The sequence below is a fragment of the Anabas testudineus genome, chromosome 9 (genome assembly GCF_900324465.2).
Source record: "Anabas testudineus chromosome 9, fAnaTes1.2, whole genome shotgun sequence".
Classification (NCBI taxonomy): Eukaryota; Metazoa; Chordata; class Actinopteri; order Anabantiformes; family Anabantidae; genus Anabas; species Anabas testudineus.
This window is the reverse complement of record NC_046618.1, coordinates 7,845,515-7,863,078: the sequence shown is the minus strand read 5'-3', so window position 1 is coordinate 7,863,078 and position 17,564 is coordinate 7,845,515. Positions and strand designations below refer to the sequence as shown.

Sequence of the window (17,564 nt, the reverse complement as noted above, 5' to 3'; positions counted from 1 at the left end):
CTGTTGAAGGTGCATACAGGATTACTCAGGTTTAGTTTAATCTTGTTTCACGGTGTAACAGTGCATAAGAGTCAACGGAGACATCATTTTTTCTGCCTTTTATTTTTGCAAGTCACATTTAGTGGTTGACACGATCAATATTTGTATTATTATTTCAAAATAGAATTTCAGAGACACTGATGGCTCAGAATCTTAATTCATCACATCGTGGTTGAAAACACATTTTCATTCCAAACTCACTTTGAATCACTATTCTATTACACAAGTCTACTTGTGTAATAGAATAAAATGAATGGATGGTACTGTAGAGTGTAAGGGTATCAAGCAGTCACTGTGACAGGCTGAATCAAAGATTGTTTTTCCATCCTGCCTAAGCATTTTTCCTCACCTGGTTTCTTTGTCAGGGATGTCGCTGTTAATCAGAGCTGTGGTAACCTGCTGTAGGGTCTCCAGTACTTCATCACATCCCACCAAGATTTTAGTTGCCAGGGATAGTATGCTGCTTTGCAGCTCCTGAGGACAACACACATAATAGGCCCACACTTACATAATACTGCTTTCTACATTTCCAACAGAAAACATCTCATTCATGCAATATGGAAAGTGTACACACATCAACATTTTATTGTTCACAAATACAAATAAACTCTATATATTAGCATAACCTGACTTGTATGACTGTTCATTCATCATTTTTTAGGTATCCAGAATTTCTCCTTTTTACAAAAACATCCTTGAGGACTGTTAAACGATATTATCACAATTGCAATGAGACCTTTATTTGGTGACATAAAAAATGAATTTCTTGTTGCTCGCTTTTGTGGGTTGGTCTCTTATTGACACACACACAAACAGAATGCATAAAGGTAGGGGTATTGAAAGGGGATGTTTACCTGTACCTTCATTGTTTCCCCTTGTAGGGAGCTGTCACTGTCATCATTATCATCTGGACGGATTAGAATGGTGTTACTGAGGAGGTGATTCTGAACAGCCATGAGGTAGCGCAGACTAGGTGAGACCACCTACAGGAGGGGAAAACCATCTCAGACTGGTACAAGTGCTGTCTCATAAAACCTTATTAGTAATGTTAGTCAACCCAGGTGGCATTCAAACAGATGTTCATACTGGTACAGTGGAGAGCAGCTTCTGGAAGTCGTCTCGGGCAACAGTCTGACATTTGGTAATGAGGAGGCAGGACTCCCGAACTACAGTCTTGAGGATAAAATGTAGCAGCTCATCACTCAATCTGCAGAGAGAGAGATATTTTTCTGACACTTAAAGCACAGTTATATATGTTTTTAAACCAAAATAGGACATTGCTGGCACATAGTTGCCACTTACCTGTAGTGATCGTCTTCTTCACTCCCAAATCTATTCTTCTGCAGCTGCTCAGCCAAGTTGGTAAGGATGACATCCCGAAGTTGAGACAGGCCACTGTTTCTTTCACCTGAGTATCACACACAAAAGCACATCACGCACTATATATCTGCAACAAAACAACAACAAGAGCCACTAAACAACTGCCATTTGTATTTAAATAGGTGTTTTCACCTTCAGTTAGAACCAGCTTCAGCAGTTTGTTAAGTTCAGCATCCCCCTGATACAAAGTATTCAGGCCTGAGCTACAGAAACAGAGAGGAGGTAAATAAGGAAAGCCAATTTAAATATATTGATCATAGAATATTACAAAAACACCATTTTACATGTACTGTAGTTCATAGCTTACCTGATGGCCAGGCACACCTCTCTTTGAATCTCTGCTCCTATCTGATCTACTGGAGCCATAAGCAGCTGCCACAAGAGTAGCCGTGAACGATGCACACTCTCCCTATTCTGTTCTGACTGAGGATTGAAAAACCTAAATACCACCTGGAGAAGACAGACAAATAAATAAATTAACTAAAAATACAAGTACATTTCTGCACAACTGTCTCCTGATGCATGGAAACTGACCTGGAACACCACCAAGATGCAGCGAATGATGCAGGTATCTCCAGTGACCATGGCCTTCTCCATTATGTCACAGATGCTGCTGAAGTGACGGGCTTCAATCGGGTGTTGTTTACCCAGCAGAGCACCCAGCGGCAAACTGTTGCTGCTGGCTGCCAGCAGGTTGAGCTGGTGGATACACATAGCACCTACATGATGAAGTAGCTGGTTGATCACCTCACCAGTGGCCACGGTTTCCTCTGTGAAAGAATATGTTTTCAAGATGATCACATTTCTGAATTAACCTTAAAAAGAGCATCTTGCGGTTTCACTGCTGTATGTTTCTACCTTTGGGCTCTTTGATGACATGGCTGACACCGAGCCTATGGCACACATGGTGAAAGGCTTGGTTCCCAGGGTTGCACCACTGATCTATGTAATCACTAGAGCAGGTCCAAATCAAGTTGTTCAGTGCATCATAAGTTGCTCCTACAAAATAAATACAGAGACAAAAGTCACATACTTTGCAATGAGTGAGTTTAAAAGATATTGGTAAAATGTGACTGAGTTCAGCTCACCTAGCCCTGCAACCTGGGCTCCCCTGCCTAGAGAACTGCCAGGAGCATCAATGAGGTCTGCACGGCTGCTAAACTGACCATCAGCCAGATTAAACACCAGGCTGGAGGCTAAAACTGAACAAAAATGAACTGTTACATTTAGTAACTCAGGTCAAAGCTGACATTACTGTACAATTAGGGTCAAAAACTTGTCTCAGGAGTCTTGGGAAGAAAAACATTTACAGAATGTCCAAAATGTTGCCTCTCTTACTTTTTAGAGAGGACAGGCTGCTGGTACCTCCAAATAGGGAGCGTGTGGCAGAGCTCCCAGATACACCAGGAGGTGAGACCAGCATCACTAAATACGTTCCACAAACATACATAGGAGTCTTTCTCAAGGTCTTTAGAGGGAGTCCACAGCTGGTGTTGACAGCTATAAAATAGTTACATAGAAGAGAACAGAAAGTATTTTAACAACTGTCTGGACTGCACATTAAAGCATATATGATTTTTTTTAGCTACTATGCTTTGTGTTTTCCTAATAAATTACCAGACTGTTCCTCTTTGACAGTGTTGGTGATTGCAGAGCCTGTGAGAGCAGCCAATGTGGCAGAATGGGAGGCCCGGAAGCGTGACATTCGACTCAAGAGAAGTTCATTCAAGCACTTGGAAGACTCGCCTTCCTTGCGAGTAAGAATAACCCTCTCCTGCAAGATGTCTGCAACACACAACCCCGTCTGTGTCTGCACCACAAACAGAAGAGAAAAAAACATAAAAGATTTACAGTATACAACTGAACTAAATAAAGCTGAAACTGGTGTATCTGACAGGGCATATGGTACTCACAGAAAGGTGAAAGACATCCATGAAGACAGAGTGGCCTTTCTGTGTCTTTTCATTGAGACTGGCTGGGGACCAGACCCAGTACAGATAGGTTCCATCAGAGCAGAGGTGCAGCGTGGTCATGCTGCTGCCCACAGGAAAGTGATGGGCTGGCATGGGCACAATCTGGCACACCTTAAAATGGATCAGTGAAAATTAGCTTCTTTACATTTCACATTTGCATCCTATATAAGCAGATATGCTGTTCAAAATGTGACCGTGTTAGTATGAGCAAGACACTTGCTGGATGAAATAACAAAATAGTACTGAAATGGCAAAATAAATCTAATGTTATTGAGGCTGTGGGAAGATGGGCATTTATGCGAGAATTGTTTTAAAATAAAGATTTGAAGGAAGCAACATGAAACATAACAGTGGAATAAGGGAACAGTACCTGGAGGGTGAAGGGGTCAATGACCTGGCACAGCTGATGAGGCTTGGCATCAAAGGAGGAGGGACGGTGGAGGAGGCGACCACTGCTAAACACCACCCAGCCAGGCTCCAACTCTTCATTTCGACAGTACACAAAACCCCTGCACAAACACAGCATTTATTTCACTGCTGTGTAATTTTACTTTCCACAGATTCAAGCATCTTGTTGACCATATTAAGTGTTAACTACGACAAGTTATTGACAGGTTGTCAATATAGACATATATAAAACAGATATAAAATTCTGTGAACTACTTCGTCACTTGCACTCTACTTTGATACTGGTATAGGTTATTTAACATTAGTTCCTACTGTCAATTTACGAAATGTTTGATTTCCATTTTTTATTTCTTAGATGGAATGAATAAAACTAATTCACAGTCTTAAAAGTGACATATTGTATCATTTCTGTAACTTATTCCCTTTGAATTCTGAAAAACACTATAGAAGTAAGCTTGCGTTTGTTTGCAGTTTGGATCATTTTTTACCACAGCATGGAATTAAGATGCAGAGCACACATTGCCCCTTCATCCCTTTCAATTAAAGCCAGTTAGCGAGAATGTAACTGTGTACTGAAGATATTAGTTTAGAATGTCCTGGAAATAACGTAGCACCATTGTTGCCTTGGGATTGCTACGTGATAAGGGATATTTTTAGTCTTTGACTTGCTCTTTCTCTCTTCCTATCCTCTGAATGCTGCAGATAAATAAAGGCAAGCGGGAAGTAGTGTCATATTACCTCAGTGTCCCATGTAAACCAGAGCCCAGCTTGCTGAGTCCTCTCCCAGAGGAGTTAGTGGTATACAGATAAAGCCCGTCTGTGGCTAGACAGCGCCCCAGGTCAGTGTCTGGAAGACAAAGGCACAAAAAATTATTCAATTGGAGGTTAATAACAGACACATGACAGATGATGGAGACGAAAAACAGGAAGACACATCAACAGGGGACACAAGCAGGCAAGAGGTGGAGGCATCTATTTTCTCTGTTTACATTTTGAATTTCAAAACTGTGATGAATTTGGAGATTTATATTATACATACACACAATTTAGTGTCAGTGTCTTAAAATATTAGCATAGCATATATTAGCAATTCTGTTTAACGGCTCATCAGCATATACATGAATATACAGCATGATCATCTTATGTCACTCTACAATGTCAGCTGATCGATAGGTGAAGGGTGAGTCATCACAGTAAATTAAAGTCAAATAAGCCTTACACAAGACAGTGTACTCTACACTCTTCATTTGCACTGACTTTCAAACACTTAAGGCATTGCAAAGAAAGGGGTTTATAAATAATCTAAAGGTGAATAAATAAAGCAGATTGGAGGTCAGTATTAGGATAGACAGTGTGATGCGTTGCTGCACGACAAGCAAACCGGCACAGTTCATAGCTTCCACATGAGAGAACTACATCCACCCATTAATATAAGCTCTTTGTTTGTTTTGCACATGTTTCAGAGGCTTTTAGAAGGGTTTTTACCTTTACTTTCTGCTCCTCCAGCAGAATTATCAGGTGTGGGCAGCATATCCTCAAAACCCCAGGACACACTGTGTTTGCCACCCAGGAGGCAGGATGGAGAACCTGGGCCTCCTTCCAGGAGTAAAAGTCTGAACCAGGAAAGACACAGAGTGGTTGTCTATAGAGGTGTCTATAAAGGCTAATAATTACATTTTAGATGGACTGAAGTGATGACCTAACCTGTACAAAACATCTGACACAGGGAGTTGGCCAAGATCAGTTTGTTTCTGCAGCAGGTGAACTGTGTGGATGAAGGTCTTCAAAGATCCCCTAGAAAATAGTTTGGTAGATTAGTCAGCAGGCGTCAGCATCAATCACAAGTGACAGCTCATTGTCAAGCATTTCTGGAACCGTTAATGTAGTAATACTTGACTTGAATCACAGAGGGGCTCTGATATAATGTGCTGGGTATTACATGTAATATGCAATGTTTTGTAAATCTGATTAAAAGACTCTTTTTCCATGAGAATGGGACGGAGTAATTGCTCTCTACAGGGTGCAATGAGCAACATACTGTACTTAAGTTTGTGCAGTGTTCAATTACTGCTTTATTACTACCAGATCTAAAATTAAACTACTAACTGAACACATTCATTCTACATTCGAGGGGAGATCTATGCAAAGAGTGAGCTACTGATGTGCTATTCTAGCATTCTCTGGATTTACAACAAAAACAAAAAGGCAGGATAGATAATAACATGACACCATCTGATTACCATTAAATGTGTATTTCACCAAGATTTTACTTACTTACTACTGGGAGACTGGTGCAATCAGTGAAATCCTAAACATGTTGTGTAGGATTTAATGTTTCATTCACTGTGTACATGTTTCAACAGACAAAATAAATGAGTCTGCCTTGTGCCAGTGCGCTGTCTTCCTCCACACTATGTAAACATTTTACCAACATTTAATATGAAAGCACAAGGCTAAGTTGTCAATGTGCTTACTCAACTTTCTCATAGTGAATTTACTGACCAATCCTCTCAGAGGTGAGTGGGAGTAAAGCAGATATCTCTTTAATTAGCTCCCATTGCCATCGAAAGACCACCAGGGCTAGATGGTTCCCTACAACAAAGAGCTCTCAGCCTCAACAGAGGATGAACAAAGAGAGGAGAGTTCTGGTTTTGACAGGTCAAGATCAGCTGCCACAAACAGGAGCCAGAGTTCAGGCTGGAAAAAAAAAAACCTCCAATCTGTTCTTCTATGGGTAACAAATACAAAAACATCAAGCTAATGACTATTAGACATATGACTTTACTTTATTCCTTCTGCTTCTGTTTTATTAAATTTGAGCAAAAGACAAGGCATTAGTTATAAAAAGACCTGATACCAGCCTATACGCATATAACACTTTGTTGAGCCCCATCTCTCTCTAGGGCTCTCTGCTGCCCCATGAATCTCCATCTGTAGAATATTGGCTGAAGCTACAAAACCTATTTTTTCAGTACAAGTATTACTTTTAAACAACTACAGCAAGCTCCTATATCTAAGAGTGCAAAACTAGAACAAGATCGACACAGTGCGTGTTGAATTAGTCATGATCAAGCATGCAGCATGTTCACTAAAGAGGAAGTACAATGACAAGGTCAGTTTGTTTTAGCTTTGGCTGCCAGGGAAAACTGGCTTGGTTGTGACTACAGCTAATAATTAAGTAACAAAGTCACAGTCCACTATGTAAGTCTAAATCTAATGCAATCCAAAACAGCAGCTCTGCCACAAATTCTACTACAGTTTTTGTTGATACTGTCAGAAAGAATGTGTTTACTACTGAAGTCAGTGTGTGTGGTGAAGTCAAACTACAGTACATCATACTGAAAGGTGTTTGTAGTATTTTGATCATCCATTTACAAACCTCATAACGATGACCTTAATAATATATAGTAGAATTATCAGCTTTTAGACAGTTTCAACTTAAAAACTGAAAAATTATAACATTGTAAAAGTAGAATTCATGGCACACTTACTGTATTGGATTGTAGATTTTGCACCTAATAAAGTGTGGTGTTTTTACACAAATATTTTCTTGATCACATTATTGTGACAGTGTGTACTCTGGGAGTTCTTGTTACTTATTTTTAAGGTAAAATTAGGTCTTCTCTGATGTGAGTTTAACTATTCTAAAAATGTTTTACTGAACATTGTTGGTTCAGTATCCTGTCTATAAGGACCAACACAGATCCGCTGAGCTATGAAGGTGGGAGAGCAATGAGAGAACGTTTGACCTCACCTGGCACAGGCAAGTGCCACAAGTGCAGCAGCAGCATTTTCCCTCTGTCTCTGTGTGTGGAGGATCTGTGTCTGAGCCTGCCCCAGCGACTGGCCTAACTCTTGGGCACCGTCTTCGAGCCATGAGCAGAGCAGCCCCTCCAGGCCATTGAGGCAGTCAGCAGGCTCTTTGCTAAGGCTGAGTGGCTGGCAGTCCCGGAGGCAGGCTAGCAGTACTTCTGCTGTGACACCGCAGAGTGCTGGGTCACTGCGAGTCTGGGACTGCAAAAGGGGGAAGACCAGCAGTAGACCGACACGGGAGGTGAAGGGTGCCTGCTCAGGTTGCTGGAGCAGACCTTGCCTTTTGAGTAAGGCTAAGGTCTCCTCATCAGCCCCTCCAGTCCCCTCTCGCTCCTGCTGTTCCTCCAGGGCCAGCTGCCGCTGCGCCCCCCACAGGCCACGCAGAGCATTGAGACGGTACTCCAGAAGACGTGCATATGCATTACTCTGATTCCCACAGACAGCACGCAGACGCTCAGCAAGCTCAACTGGATTCTTCGTCTCAAATGTTAGAATCTGGGGGGAACAGAGGTACATGGCATGAAAGCAAAGAAGTAAAAAATATAACTTTACATTAAGAGCAGTTAGAACCATGATAATTTGTATACAGCTTTAAGAAAATAACTCTTATCATATCACTCTTATTATAAATCTTTATTTACAGATGATAAATGCTCTATTTGCTCGCTTTATTTGGCTACAGTGCTTTGGTTACATTTGTCGTAAAAAGCATTTCTGCACTCTACATTATGTGAGTGTTTTCTTCCTTTGCCTAAGAATACTTTAATAAAGCATTTGGTATTATATGCTCTTGTGATGGTAAAAATACACATTTTAACCAAACTGTGTGGGACTGGTCAGTGTGTCAGCAGTATTGAAAACAACCAGTATGTCTACATGGCATACTGTATAAAAAGCTAATATGTTGACAACATATTAGTTTAAAAAGCAAATTATTTCTAACATACCTACAATGATAATGATTTATCAGTAGGGCAGCTTTTTGTCAGTTTACCTATGAATAATTTCCACATAATAAACTCTTGTGTCTACAGTTCTGTGGACTATGAAATAATGTTTAGAGATAGCAAAGCACATTTGGGATAGCCTATCACAAGTGAAACAATGTGCTTCACGTGTACTTAGGCAGCATTTCAGATATTGATTACACTCTGTGGCCCACAAATCATGGGCTAGAAAAATCCATTACACCATTTAGCAGGCACAATTTGTATTGATTCAATTTCAGAAATGCTACTAATGTTACAGCAACACTCCTTAACTGGATGCTGAGCCTTCTCCACCTTGCTCTGCAAAACACTGCTGCAAGTGGATAAAAATAACCAGCATCACAACACCTACGAAAACAGCACTGAATGACCCAGTCAGTCTTAAAGCTGGACACAGAATACCAGAAATACAGAGAATCAAAATATAACCTAGACAAAGGAGACAGACTGAGGTTTAACAACAAATGACGCAAGGATGTTTTTTGTCAGTTTTGTTGTCTACCCTCCCATACACAGAAGGTTGACAGCAACAAATATGACTACTTCCACTTCAGCTTTGGTTTATAAAAATGAAAATGTCCATATTTTTTAAAGTAACACTTAACATTCTTTTGTACTGTATGAGCCAAACTCATGTAGGAGCTAAAGAATTTCATTACATTAAATGTCCATAAGCTCAATGACATAACACAGTGTTACATTTGTACTGTTACTATAACAAAGGAATGTTGTCTACAAAAATTAGACCAAAACACGCAGAACAGACCTTAATGTATGTACGCTAGTTAAGTACTAAGTGGTACCCTTAGCAAAATATAAAGTAAAATAAAGAGTAATATAGAGCAAAATAAAGTCCAGCAGTCAGTTATAGTGTCTTTACAAACATGTCCACAATGTCTCTTCATGTTCTAGAGCAGCTTAAACAAAGAGCACAATTTCAGAAGTGGTGATGGTCAATATATCAACATGACAAAATAAAGGATTAGTGGTTGACTTCAAGCCTGCTGATTCACTCATTATTAAACCAGTGGTTTGTCATATGTCGGAGCTGCTGACAGAGCATACATATTTACAGTATGTCAGATAAAATAAACAGCATGTGGCCGATGGCTGAACAACAAATGAGCCATCTGCAGAAGCTATATGTTTAACACTATCACAACTAGTGCCAATAAAATAATAGATTATTAATCATGGTACTAACAATAGTACTGAATACAATGTGATATTGAACTGGACAAAGTCAAAGAACAAAATAGTAATTTATAGAAACAATTACAGAAGATACTTGGTCAAGAGCTAAGCTGAATCTGTACAGCTGAATATACCATAAAAGATAAACCAGATATCTAAGGGTGAAAGCCTTACACCAATTAGCATAGTTCCTGTGTTAAAAAATCCCTTTACAGGGTTATAAACTGTGAGTCCAAAAAAAGTCACCACCTGGATTTAACTAAACAAATAGGTGGAATAGAAGCAAATAGAAGAGCCTCCCATTGGATAATTACTGCATGGATGATTATTTTTCCAGGATGCCAGCATTCACAGGGCTCAAATTGGGAAAGAGTGGCTCAGGTAGCATGACACATCATTTTCACACATGGATTGGCCACCACAGAGTCCAGACCTTAACCTTGCTGAGAATCTTTGGGATGTGCTGGAGAAGACTTTGCACAGCAGTCTGACTCTCCCATGATCAATAGAAGGTCTTCACGAAAAATGAATGCAATTCTAGACGGGAATAAATGTTGTGACATTGCAGACCCTTATCGAAACAATACTTTTTAGGAGAGGCAGTGGAGATTGCACATTCATGGATGATCTTTGTGGTTGGTTGAAGTATTAGCATATTGATAAGAATTTCTTCATGACTTGCTCATACATGGTGACCAAATAAATGTACTGTCAAATAATTTAAAAAACAGTATTTAAACACGGCATTTTGTGAATTAAAATGTTGATGTCTGACATGGATCATTGTCTACCACACACTAATACCTGCTCAATAGCATGTGACATGCGAGTACTGGAACAAATGTCTACAGTCTAATGGATACTGCTGGCTCCAGCTTTATTATATCGCAGATGTCGAGGATGTAAATACACATTGTCAGCTCGAAGTTTCTATCAGCATCACTGTAAAGTCTCTGCAATCTATGGTCATACACACGTCCGGTTTCTAACCGTTCCCTTCAAAATAAAAGAGCACTAAATGGAAAAACATTTAGTGCCCATTATGCATTAAGCATTACAACTACGCTTGAACTCACAAGCATAATGCAGAGTGCATTGTATTCCTATAGTTTAACATCCAGCAAGGCCCATAACAATGCCTCTTAGTGTTTAGAGAAGCGAAAACACGTCATGTGTCATAACGGGTGTTTTCACTGTGACTGTAGCAGGTATCCTGCATTTCTAATAGACTTATTGTTGGATGCAATAACACAAGTGTCGTGCCCGTCTAGACAATGTGTCCACAGAAAAGATTATACATTGGCAGGACTATCAAAGTTGACAGTGTGTGCGAGTTGTCAGAAGCCGTGTCAACATAAAAAACGTGGTCTTTAAACGTCGCTGCATTTGTTTGCAGATGGCAGCTGTTGTGTTTTCGTTTCCTATTTAGAAAGAGATGACCGGAAAAGAGGTGACAACGGCGGCCAGCTGGACAGTGGGTCAGTAACAGACAGGGCAGGAAACTTGCAAACGATAGCAGGACGGTTATTAGTAAGGGTGTGTTGCAGCACACTGTAAAAACACGTTGACATTAAAATAAAGCAAAAACACATGCCCATCACAGCAACTTGGTGTGTTTCTAAATATAAACCTGTGTGTGTGTGTGTGTGTGTGAGAGAGAGATGGCTTTCACCCACCTCTTGCTCGGTGTCCCCCTGCTCCGACACTCCAATTTCACTGGGCAGCTCGGCGAGATCTGTGACCCGAATGAGTCCGTCGTGGAGGAAAATTGTTTCCTCCTTCACCGAAAGCCACTGGGACGAATCCACAGCCCCGGAGCCCATCGCTCTCTCCTCCAACAGTGATGCCAAAGGGGGCGAACATTAAAAATTCAGTGACAGAATGACAGAAACGCCCTAGCTAGCCTGCTAGCGGGCTACAATAACATAACTACCGGCCGCTCGCCGTCTCCGTCTTATCTGACGACGGTGTTTGTCAGGGCAGACTGTGCTGATAGGGCGCAAGCTAGCAGGCGGCAGCCAGGCAGTGAACATGCAGCAGTGGCAGGTCCTCTTCACATATCGTGGGTGCTCCTGTCGTGCTAACAGCGGCGTCTAGCTACTGTAGCCGTGCGGCTCGGTTAGCTGGCAGCGGGGCTAACTTACCGTACGGTATCGTTATAACGTTACCGTGCAGTGGGCGTGACACCCGTGCTAAGTCCGTTATTGCGGCACCGATGAAACGACAGGCTTTTCAGGACGAACACTGCATCTGTCGTGAGGACATCTCGGTGTTGAAATATGACCGCAGACAGCTTCGCTAACGGCCAGCCACTGTGTCGGTGGCTGGAGAAGATAATGAGAATCTCCCAGCTGTCAGTACGACGCCATGTTTCCAAGGCCAACTAGCTGCTCCCAGCATGCACCGCGGCCCAGGATAGCTGTCAAATATTCATGAGTTAAACATAAAACAGTGATAATGAGACAGCGTGTAGCCTCCTCTATGTTGTTCCTGTTATAATAAGTTATTATCACATCATGTCAGCCGCATCTTTGATTCATCAACTGTGACATCCTCAACATTTTGTTGCTGAGTGTCTTTTTTTTTTTTTTTATCTCTACTTATAATCTTACTACACTAAAGTTTGTATAAAATGCAGTAAGGGGCAAAAGGTTATCTGAGAGTTATCTGGCCATCTTGGCTATTATAATCATATATTACTATTATTACAATCATATAAAAATGTACAAAGTGTGAAAGCAAAGAAAGGTAAGTAATTAAGATATTATTAGGCCTATAGCATTTTTATTGGACTCATTCATTCATTCCATAGAAGTAGTAAACCTAAATCATTAAAACTGGGGTTTTGGGAGCAGTTAAACACTGATGAATATCTAGTTGAGTGAAGGAGTGACTCTGAAATTGTTTAAAACAACAGCTGTAGCCCGTTTCAGTCTATTTTATCTTGCAAATAGCATGTCTAAAAACACAGATGCAACACATTGTGAGACACTAAAGCTCATTAAATGAATAGCAGATGGGGTACACACCCAATAGTTGAAGTTGTCTCTTTCCTCATTTAGGTTAATGATTAATGGACTGTAGTGGGTTGTTTTGCAAAGAAGCATGGAGTATGTTTACTTATTTTTTCCTAACTGGATCAATATGCAGTGCAGATCATGTACAGTATGTTGCCTTTGATACACAATTTTAAACCAATTGCTGAATTCAAAAAGAAACTAAATATGATGGTTTGCATTTGGTACAATTATTGTTCTTTATAAATTAAATTTACATCCATTACAAAAATATTACAGTATTTTCATCACAATCTCAAACACATAGGAGAGAAACACAAAATAGAAAGCTTATAGAATTACATTGTATTTGTTGCTTCACATAGCAGCTTAGTCTATAATCATGTGAACTGCTTCTCTTTCCAGCCTTAGGCATCTCTTATAAAGGCGAACAGGAATCCCTCTTTTTCTGCCATTGCCTGAATTTTGCGCCCGAGTGGTGTCTTTCACCTCTATCTTCTTAAGTGCTCGAAGTAGGTCAGACGCTTTAGTGAACTCTCCGGTACAACTAGACAAGAAACATATAGAAATATGCAAATATACGAAGTCAAAATGAGTAACATAGCAGAGACTAATATCACTGTAACAAAAACCTGTTAAATTATTATGAATAAGACTTAAAACCTTTTTCTGCTGTGGCATTTTTTCTCTTTTGGCAGCTTGAAGCAGTATCGAGAGACAAAATTCTTCAGTAGAACGGGGAGAACACTTTCTTGGTATGAGCTTTCAAACTGATCAGCCAAGCTGTAAAAAACAATAAATAGGGAAGCAGAGGCAATTTACTGCGTCATATACTGAAATAAAGTGAGAGGCAAGACAAAAAAAGGAAAAAAAAAACTGGAGGAAAGCAATTGAAACAATACATAATGATATGCATTGCGTGTGAGTCAGAGAGAGCCTAAAACAAAGGAAGAGAAAGTTGATTGTGGGTGCAGGCCTTCCTCACTGCTTATAAAACACCATAAATAGGAATGAAGAATAATAGTCTTACACGTTCTGCTATAGGGTGCATGAGTATTACATAGAGTAACAGGAGGCATAATCAATAAGTAAATACAAACATAACTAAAATGTCTCTCCCACCTTTTTCATCTATTCATTATTTTCCTATTAGGGGTCACAAGGGTCCAATCCCAGCTCCTGGACCTGGACGGGTTGCCATTATATCACATGGCTGACATTTAGAGGCAGACAAACACAGGCGGGCAATTTTCAGTTTCCAAGATAACCTCTCTGTACAGTATGTCTATGGACTGTGGGAGGAAGCTGGAGTACCCAAAGGAAAACCACGCAGGCACAGGGTGACCATGCAGGGTCCACACTCTAAGGCACCCAGCTGGTGGATTCAAACCCAGGTCCTTATAGCTGTGAGGCAACAGTGCTAACCACCACACCACCATGCCACCATGAGAGACCTTTTTCATGCCAACAATGTTAAATAGTCAGTAAGTAGCATTAATGATGGCTCTGATTCATTAAGACCTCCTCCGGATTTCTAATCAGCTTTATACAAGAGTAAAAGTTGCATGAAAAGTAGCAAAGCAAAAGACTGTGTATCTGAAGTTTGCAAATAGACAACAATGTATTAAAATACATTTCCTGTTCTATTGTTGTAGTTTGGGTAAATAACATATTATAGTGTCCATCACCTCCTCCTCGATTATAATAAAGAATGTAGACGCTGTGTTGGAAACTTTTGCAATTATTTCCAATAGTGCCAAAGTGGTAAAAGCACTTTGGTCTTGTAAGAACACAATACTGTGCTTCATTTACTGTCTACAGGTCTTCTTATTTTGCCCAGAGTTGACCTAGTTACTTCATGTCTTTCCAACCTGAAGGCTAAACCTAGAAGTACAGCAGCTGAGGAATGCAAAACAAGAAGGAATTACTGGGATAATAGCATTTAGTTTGAACTGGTTCAAAAGCTGTGCATGGGCTGTGTTTCCTTGGTTTCTATGGACTATATCAAGGGGCAAGAATAATACTATGCTGAATTGTTGATACTGTGTCCAAAACACAGAATAAAATACAAAGCAAGAAGTTCTAGGTTATAAAGTTTTATCTATAATTTTTTTTTAATGGAAGATTTGGCTGAGTGCAGGAGCTCGCTTAAAAGATACGTATGTTCCAGGCTTTACTCAGTGCAGTTATCCAGCTATGAGCCTTAATGAAACAGGTGCTTAGTAAAGATTTCAATTAGTTAAATTCATTTGCGAATGTGACAAAAATGTAAAAATGCTGTTACCGGCTGGTGCAGTCACAGTGGTAGGCAGTCTTTGACTCCCTGTTCTGTAGATTAAACTTCTTCCCCAAAGGAGGGATTTTATATTTACATTCATCCAGATGTCTGAGGCTTCCACACACGAAGTGCTTATCTACAGGATGAAATAAACATAGGTTTTTCCACAAATGAGCCAAGTGTACATATATTAGTTTTTTATAAGTAAGCAACAGTCCCTTTTTGACTTCCTATCCTGGTATTATCATAATTGCTCACAACAATTCTAGTTTCCTTTAAAGGTCCCCCAGCAGTCAGCAGCAGGAGCAGCACTCACCTGTCGTAGTACGCAATGAATTATTTCGTTTCTGGCTTCTCTCTTCATGGGTGCTCTGGGCTGAGATATCCCCCATGGGCCCCTGGCTTATGTTATATTGTGGAAGACAAGAGTCCATTTGCTTTTGTAGTTTGGCATTCTTATGAGGGGAGGCTACTGTCTTTTGTTTTCTTGAAATGGGTGTTGAAAAAGTAGTTATATTCCTGAGTGTGTTTCGTTTGGGCGTTTCTATTGTCTTTTTGTGTCTCAGAGTTTGAAGTGTTGTCACTTTGACAGGTAATGCATTTCTAGTTGTCACAGGTGTAACAGTTGCCATATAAGATGTTGCTTCTTGTTTATCTCTCTCATCCGTTAAAGGCATCCTGGTGCTACAACAAGCTTCTTTCTGAACCCTGGTGGTTTTATTCACGGCTGTGATGAGTGTCGGTAGGCTTAGCTGACGTGATGGCATCTGCGTTGAACACTGGGTGTTTTTTGTTGTAGAAGATGTTTGGCCATAAGAGTTTCTGGCCCGTGGAGGATCTTGGCCTCTTGTGGGGTACACCAACAGGCTCTTCCTGGTGCTTTTTGCTTTTCCAACTCTTTTCTTGTTTGTCGTCAATGCTCTACTTCTAGAGGCTTTTAAAAGAGTCATTTTCATTGATACAGTGGTGGATTGTGACCTTGAAGCTGCGGGCATTTGGGAAGGTACCACTGCGGAGTGTCCTTTACATGCTTTGCCTTTTGTTCTTCTGTGATGGAAAGTGTCTCCTCTGGGTGGGTCTCTGGAGCGACATCGTTGTTCACCTTTGGGTGACCTTCTGTATGCGTTAGTGATAGGCTCTTCAGTTACACGCTGTCCCTCACTTGTTGGCTTGTTGGTGTCAAAGTTGTCCCCTGATGTAACTTTGCTAATCGTATCAGATGTGTTGTAAGGAAGGGAGCTTTTGAAGACAGCATATGGAGCCTCTTTGGCTACTTTGCACCTGCAGTATAGAGAGGGAATGTGCATGTTAAAACCTGTTACCTTTTTAAAAAACTACATTTACTATATACTATGTATTTTTATTTGGAATACAGTATCAACACTATAAAAAAGTTAAAGGTTGTGGAAACAGAGCAGATGTGTGGCATAGTGCCAGGTATGTTATTCTAAACTACAGCAGCAGCTCTAACTTCCCATGTAACTGTGGCTGCACTTTACACTCAAAATGATTCTAGTTTTAAAGTTTTTTGTGGAACAGTAACGATGTTGCTCTTACATTCCCCACCAGTACATCTCTGTGCATCGCCTCTTTGGTTTGAGTTCAAAGCAGGGAACCCGCAGAATGTTAAAGAAGCTGTATCCCACCATAGTGGAAATGGTATCATTCACTCCCAGAAGGCACTGTCGAAACCTGCCGAGAAGCAGAAAACAGAATTAGCACACACGGGGTGGACAGATCCTTGAACGCTGCCTTATTTTGTCTGCACCCTTCATAACCGGCGATAACATTTATGCTGGAAAGCAGATTCTTAAAATGTTTATTGGTTGCTAGTGTGAAGTGAAAAATACAAAAGACGAGTTTCAATAAAAGTTTGTGAAGGTGGAATGGAATGCACAGCAAGCACAGAAATAACATTCGCTCTTGACATTCAAATCTTATCCTGAGGGCTGATTACAGTGATATATTTATGACTCTTGGGTAAACAGTGATATCTTGGGGCAGATGCCAGGTTCTTCTACTTAAATCACTCACAGATAGATAGTGACAAACAGATAAAAACGATTTCATAGAACTTAATTGTATTAGTAAGAAAAGTACCAAAACACTTGGTACACAAACTTGACTATTCATCACATCCAGAGTATTATGGGGACGGGTCATGCAGAGTTGTGAATTAGACTTCTAGCTTCAGGAATTTCCCTGCGGGTGATGGTTACTTGGAATCTGGAGTATCTGATGCCGGGGGTGTGAAACGCTCACCTTTGGTCACAGTCACAGTTTGAGACGGTGTAGAAATTGGGATTGAAGACCCCATAATTCATCCTGAAAGGAGGGATTATGTGCAGGCAGTGGTCGTGCTCACGGCAGCATCTATCTGTATTCTCAAACATCCCTACGCACAAGAGCAACATTTTAATTCAGCCATACATCAAAGCACGAAGGAATCTGATGGTCCCACAACCTAAGGTAA

General features: G+C 40.5%; 1 protein-coding gene across 2 annotated transcripts in view; it reads right to left on the bottom strand.

The window, feature by feature from the left end:
- The window catches only part of LOC113151202 (probable E3 ubiquitin-protein ligase HECTD4), a 35,308-nt gene extending 23,140 nt beyond the window's left edge, over positions 1-12,168 (bottom strand). Inside the window, exons 1-18 of one of the 2 annotated variants that reach the window (XM_026344092.1) lie at positions 11,473-12,168; positions 7,555-8,108; positions 5,505-5,594; positions 5,286-5,413; positions 4,539-4,647; positions 3,763-3,901; positions 3,333-3,503; positions 3,037-3,229; positions 2,758-2,919; positions 2,508-2,621; positions 2,278-2,418; positions 1,954-2,189; positions 1,727-1,869; positions 1,552-1,622; positions 1,342-1,447; positions 1,126-1,246; positions 894-1,022; positions 389-513 (exon numbers count right to left, since the gene is read on the bottom strand). In XM_026344092.1, coding sequence (XP_026199877.1) covers positions 389-513; positions 894-1,022; positions 1,126-1,246; positions 1,342-1,447; positions 1,552-1,622; positions 1,727-1,869; positions 1,954-2,189; positions 2,278-2,418; positions 2,508-2,621; positions 2,758-2,919; positions 3,037-3,229; positions 3,333-3,503; positions 3,763-3,901; positions 4,539-4,647; positions 5,286-5,413; positions 5,505-5,594; positions 7,555-8,108; positions 11,473-11,619 — 2,879 coding nt within the window. In that variant the 5' untranslated portion in view covers positions 11,620-12,168. The remainder of the gene's footprint in view (positions 1-388; positions 514-893; positions 1,023-1,125; positions 1,247-1,341; positions 1,448-1,551; positions 1,623-1,726; positions 1,870-1,953; positions 2,190-2,277; positions 2,419-2,507; positions 2,622-2,757; positions 2,920-3,036; positions 3,230-3,332; positions 3,504-3,762; positions 3,902-4,538; positions 4,648-5,285; positions 5,414-5,504; positions 5,595-7,554; positions 8,109-11,472) is intronic. The other variant, XM_026344093.1, reaches the window with a different exon arrangement.
- Positions 12,169-17,564: the final 5,396 nt, after the last annotated feature.